Here is a 6,472-nt window from a genome sequence, read left to right on the forward strand (position 1 = left end):
GCACACTCACAATAAAAACAAGATTTGTGCTTTTGCAAAATAAAGCAAACAAACGGAATGCGCGTTGTCATCCTTTCCTTTCCCTGAACTTGTTTATGGAGCGCCGCGCCACTCTTCTGTTTTAAATCTGTTAGCTTAATTATTTAAGTCAGATATATTTCGCTTTTTTTTTTTTTTTTTTTTTTATGAAAACAAGCAGTTAGTAAATGAATAGAGTGCAAGTCTAAAGGGCATTTTTTAAAGAATAGAATTAGAATAGAAAATCCTAGAGTTAGAGGGTCAAATAAAGATGGAAGAGATGTGTTTTTAGCGATTCTTGAAGATGGCTAAGGACTCAGCTGCTCTGATTGAGTATTCTATTTCCTTACATTACAAGATCTTGGGTAACAGAGTTAATTGGTTGAGCCTGACATATTCAGTATGTAAAAAGTTACTATTTGCTTGTCCTCCCACCATGTTATACAAAGTGTCTAAGCGATTTCCATGCCACAATTTTGGGAGAGTTTCGTTTTTTAATAATGTAAGTCATGTAGGGTTGTACACAAATTTAAAATAAGTGATAAATTATTATATTTTAATCGCTTATAAAATAATAATTGTAATAAGTCATAAATATAAAATGTGGCATATATAATAGTTCTCTCACTAAAGAACATGCAAAAGTTGTTCAATTGTACATTTATGAGTGCACTGATTCTAGTTGTGCCCTAATGAAGAAAAGTGCCTTTATATTATTTTGTCAAAAATTTAACATTTATGTAATTTATATATTGTATATACATATTTACAGGTTAATACTTTAGATCTCAGCCCAGCTGGCACACTTTTGGCAACGGGTACTAAAGAAGGAACACTTACTCTTTGGGACATTGCCAACCCTCTCCCACTAAATCAACTGACCTGCCATTCTGGAAAGATTCATAAGGTGGCCTTCAGTCCTGGTGAGTGTGTGTAATGTATATTTATGTAAGAAAATTGATCAAGATCTCTTTGACTTGTTGTTTTTGTTTTTTTGAGGGGTAATTTTGTTTCTGTGTTCAGACAGCAGACATGTACTGAGTGTTGGGGAGGACTCGTGTTTGGTGGTTACAGATGTGCAGACAGGCATGCTCCTCGCTACTGTACATGCAGAGCAAGAGCAGAGGTGAACAGAACACACACAATATATATATTGCACAATGTTTCATGTTAAGGAGCTATTATATCAACATGCACAGCTTCCTGTATTTTCTAAGCCAAAGATCACTTTCCTCCTTTTAGGTGTTTCTGCTGGGATGGTAACACTGTGTTGTCTGGAGGGATGTCAGGAGATCTCAGTGTATGGGACCTCCTTAGCAGTAAAGTCATCCACAAGATACCTGCTCACTCAGGTAAACACACTCCAGTGAGTCTGACCAGGGGTGCATTTCCCAAAAGCATTGATAGTCGACTATGGTAGCAATTTCTGTCGAACACTGTTGAGTTGCTTTTGGGAAATGCCCCTTTGGTCTGACCAACTGTCATTGGCACTCATGTTGGTGTGAACAAGGCTTAAGTCTGCATCCTAACTGAAATAGAGTGACTTTAGTCATTTGAAAGGGATAGTTCACCCAAAAATTAAAATTCTGTCATTAATTACTCACCCTCATGTTGTTCCAAACCTGTAAGACCTTCGTTCATCTTCGGAACACAAATTAAGATATTTTTGATTGAATCTGAGAGCTCTCTGACCCTCCATAGACAGCAAGGATATTACCAGGATATTATTGGTAAAATAGTCCATGTGACATCAGGGGTTCAACCGTAATTTTACGAAGCTACGAGAATACTTTTTGTGCGCAAAGTAAACAATAATAACATAATTTATTCAGCAACGTAATCACTTTATCGTGCACTTTATCCTGAACATAAACAGCGCTGATTACGTTGATTACGTTATACATTATTTTCTTCGCGCACAAAAAGTATTCTCGTAGCTTCGTAAAATTATGGTTGAACTCCTGATGTCACATGGATTATTTTACCAATGTCCTTGCTACGTTTCTGTGCATTGATCATGGTAATATCCTTGCTGTCTATGGAGGGTCAGAGAGCTCTCAGATTCCATCAAAATATATTAATTTGTGTTCCGAAGATGAACTTACGGGTTTGGAATGACATGAGGGTGAGTAATTAATGACAGAATTTTCATTTTTGGGTGAACTATCCCTTTAAATGCTCTGTATAGGCAGAAACTCACACACCCACACTTCATGTGAGATGTACAAGATTTTTGACTTAAAACAAATTCCAGTTGTTGGACATTAGTTTATCGCTAAGCAAACAATGTGATACTCTGAATAAAAATGCATAAACATAAATATTGTACTCACTAAATATTGTATGTACATTTTAATTACACTGGGCTAGTTTTATCTTTTTCTTTTAATATTGGAATCTCTCTCAACATTCTCTTAATTGTCTGCCATTTTGGATAGCTTGGGGAAAGTGGGATTTTCTTTCTGGATTAAGGATAGTGGCTTAGAATTTAGTCAAAATGCATAATATTTTTGTTTAGTCTAAAATTTTGTTAGTCAATTTTTGACAGTTTTAGTATAGGTAGCACTCTTTGTAGGTAACATTTCAGATTTTGGAACAGTGCTTCGTATTAACCTGACTGTGTATCTTTAATGCAGGTGCAGTCACGTGTATGTGGATGAATGAACAATGCAGTACTATCATCACGGGTGGTGTGGACAAACAGATCATTCTTTGGAAACCGGAGTATTAACAGTAACACTTCAATAATGTTCGATAAAACAACCACTGAAAAAAACAATTTTTCAGACCATTCGGACCAAGGTCCATTTTCACCATGTGATTTCATGGGACAATTTAAACAGTACTGAAATCCTCTAAAGTAGAAATCTTGACAATGTGTTTGATATATTTGGTCAAAGTTTTATGATAAGGTTGGTTATACAGATTGCAGGGTTTTAAAAACTGTAAGCACCATGTAGTTTTACATTATTATTATTTAGCGTTTTTTGTTTTGTTTTGTTTTGTTTTTTAAGATCTGAAAGCTAGCTCTGTTTGGTAACTGGAATGTTACCAAAAGATATGGATGTCCTATTTGGCTCAGTGATTTTTTTCTTTCTTTTAATATTATACATGTATAACATTTGGCATGTCAAATCTCTTTCAAAACATGCATAAAAACAGCAACAATTCATATGATTTATAAAAGACAATCAGTTATTATGATTGTCGTTATTATTATTGCTTTTGATAAATGTAACCGCCAAATCATACTTATTAAAAATCATAATACATCATGCTTGCAAATTTTACAAAATTCTGCTATCAACTCTTGACACCTTTATTATAGGTGACTGAGGAATGTTCAGAAGTATTAAGTAGTTATATATAGTATATGTTTGATGTACTGAAGGTTTGCTGCAGTCTTTTTGAGCGATAAATATTTGATGGGGCTCTTTTTTTTTAATGTGCCTTAGTTTTTAATGGTTTGAACTTGAGCGTTACTTTTAATGCCCACTCTTTAAATATGCTTGCATCTTCAGCTAAAATATATACATAAAAAAAAGTTATGTATGACAATATATTTAAGTGAAAGTTAGAGTAAAACATTCTGCAATATAATAAACTATAGCGTTACGTCTTAACAGGTTATGGATGCATAAAAATCTTATATTTCATACACTTATTTATGTTACAATGCCTTGAAAAATTTATCTTCAGTGAAGAAGAAAAAAAAAAAGAAAGAAATTAAATCAGTATCACAAGATTATGCAATATTATGTAAATCCTCAATGAGCTCACAAGTTATTAAAGGGATAGTTCTGTCAAAAATTAAAACTGTCATCCCCCATGTTTTTCCAAACCTGTATAACTTTCTTTATGCTTTGGAGCACAAATGAAGATATTTTGGTAAAATCTTAACTTTTTTTTTTTTTTTTTCTACATACTGTACAAAGAAATTCAGTGGGGTCAAATGTTGTTTGGCTCCAGTGTTATAGAAAATATCATCTTTTGTGTTCTGTGAAGAAAGAAATTAAGAAATGCATGTGGAACCACAAGAGGGTGAGTAAATTATAACAGAATTTTCATTTTTAGGTGAATAATTCTTTTAACTACAAAAAGTGGCATTTTATGTGTGGACTACATGTTTTAGTATATTAGGTTTATGTATTGGACTCATTTTCTGTTCTGTATGTTTTGGGTTTTAAATTGTTTTTTTTGTTTTTTTTTACTATGTATTGTATTGCCTCTTGGGAGAAAACTCCTGGAATTCCAAAATGTCTTTACAAATGTTGTTTGTTTGTTTCTCCGTATATGTTATACTGGACAGTTATTTCTTTTAAAAGCTTTCCTCTTTGTTTTTTGTAATAAATAGTAACATGACTAAATACACAGATGCAGATTAAAACTATCATTACTCTGATTATATTTTTGCATTGTTTAAAACTCTTCTTTGGTGTGTTCATTTATATAGCACTATGAAGCTTTTACAATGAATTAGGCACTCTTCTTCGTAAAACTGCTTTAGTTCAGACACATTGGAGGGTTTTTGAGCATGAACTGCCCATTTTAGTTCCAGAATCTCAGTTGGGTTCAAGACTTTGACCATGCCACTCCTAAACCCTAATGGTTTGAGCCATTCAGAGGTTGACTTACTCATATGGAGTTTGCATGTTCTCCCTGTGTCTGCGTGGGTTTACACCGGGTGCTCCGGTTTCCTCCCACAGCCCAAAGACATGCAGGTTAGGTTAACTGAACATTCTATATTGTCCCCAGACATGCGTGTAAAGACAAGACTTGTGTATGGATTCAATTCAATTCAATTCAAGTTTATTTGTATAGCGCTTTTCACGATACAAATCGTTGCAAAGCAACTTTACAGCAAATTGTTTCTACAATATTTAGTGGTAGCTTATCAGTGGATTATCTGGTTCTCGCCATGAATATTGCCATAGATGCTGGATTGGCGTTAAGAAAGAAATAAACAAACAAACTTACTCATATGCTTTGAATCATTGTCTTGCCACTTAATCTTGTTGCACTTGAGCTTGGAGTCCACGATATTTTAAAACCTTTTTTTTTTTATTTTTTTTTTTACTTTACTCAGGTTTTTAAGGATCAAATATACGTGAGAAACCTATTGTTAGTATGTACATAAGCCATAGACACTGCATTTCAAATAAGGTTTCTTTCAGTGTTCCAGTAATTCAATCACTCTTTAAACCGAGATCAATGTGAAGGCATCTAATGTACTCTACTTCTCAAAAATTTATACAAAAAGTATATAGACACCAGTGTTAATGGTGAATTACCGCTTTGGTATTCTTGTGTGAACTTGACCTTAATTCTTTTGAATGGAGGTAAAAATGTTTGATTGACTAGTCAACCCGCCTTAGTCACTTTATTCCAATAATATAACTGAACAATTGGCAGGGGAAAGGAAAGGAAGGGTCAAGTGCAGGGGTCAACACACTTGAGCGTGGAGGGCCGGTGTCTTGACATTTACCCTGCGTCCCAATGTGCATACTATCCACCCTATTTGCCCTAAATAGTATTGAAAGTTGCTAATATCACATAGAATTTAGGATGCACATTGGGACGCAGGCTTAGCTCCAATTTACCTCAACACACCTGCCTGGAAGTTTCAAGTATACCTAGTAAGGCGTTGATTAGCTGGTTCAGGTGTGTTTAATTAGGTTGGAGCTAAACTGCAGGACACCGGCCCTCCAGGGCCAAGTCTGGTGTCCCCTGGTCAAGTGGTTAACACATTTAAAAAATGTGACTGGTCTTTCTCCACACCTGCTATATGAGGTTTATATTTGTCCAGAGGTCAAATAGAACGGTAAGTTACATAACTGACAAGTAGTGATGTGTTTGTTTTTCCACTGTGCTTGCCAATGCATTAGATAAATGTCAGTATTTGCAATTAATTCAGTTCATTCCTACAATGCAGATTAAAATGATAGATTATAGATTTGATAATCTGTAATAATCTGTTACCCTGACTGAACCTGGTTTCTCCCAAGATTTTTTTTTTCCTGATGGAGTTTGGGCATGTTTTATCTTGCTCAGTTAGGATTTGAAACCGTTTCAGTAATTTATTGTTATGACCACACTGACTGGCACCATCAAATGAGAACAAAACTTGAACTGAATTAATCTGGATGATGACACTCGTCAGAGCTTCATATAGCTTCATAGCTAAAATGCATCTTGCAACATTGACACAGGCATTGAACTGAATTGATCATTGAACTGACCTGAGCTGAATAATGAATTTGCTACCCTTTGTAGAACTACCTATAGCTAAATGAAACTCATTTCAAATTGATGAATTTCATCCTGTTTTGATCTGACCTGAATGATCACTGAATTGACTTAACACAGTATTGTCTTTTAGAGCTGCACTACAGGTGCTTTACAATTGTATCCAGTTGAGTTTCAATAATTGATTCTGCTACTTTCCTGATAATCT

General features: G+C 34.6%; 1 protein-coding gene across 1 annotated transcript in view; it reads left to right on the forward strand.

Annotated features, from left to right (window-relative positions):
- The window catches only part of nsmaf (neutral sphingomyelinase (N-SMase) activation associated factor), a 27,900-nt gene extending 24,759 nt beyond the window's left edge, over positions 1-3,141 (forward strand). The window contains exons 28-31 of the mRNA XM_016499759.1: positions 791-941; positions 1,042-1,144; positions 1,261-1,370; positions 2,655-3,141. Of these exons, the coding sequence (XP_016355245.1) occupies positions 791-941; positions 1,042-1,144; positions 1,261-1,370; positions 2,655-2,749 (459 nt within the window). The 3' untranslated portion in view covers positions 2,750-3,141. The remainder of the gene's footprint in view (positions 1-790; positions 942-1,041; positions 1,145-1,260; positions 1,371-2,654) is intronic.
- Positions 3,142-6,472: the final 3,331 nt, after the last annotated feature.

The sequence above is a fragment of the Sinocyclocheilus anshuiensis genome, unplaced genomic scaffold, assembly GCF_001515605.1.
Source record: "Sinocyclocheilus anshuiensis isolate Anshui unplaced genomic scaffold, SAMN03320099.WGS_v1.1 scaffold126, whole genome shotgun sequence".
Classification (NCBI taxonomy): Eukaryota; Metazoa; Chordata; class Actinopteri; order Cypriniformes; family Cyprinidae; genus Sinocyclocheilus; species Sinocyclocheilus anshuiensis.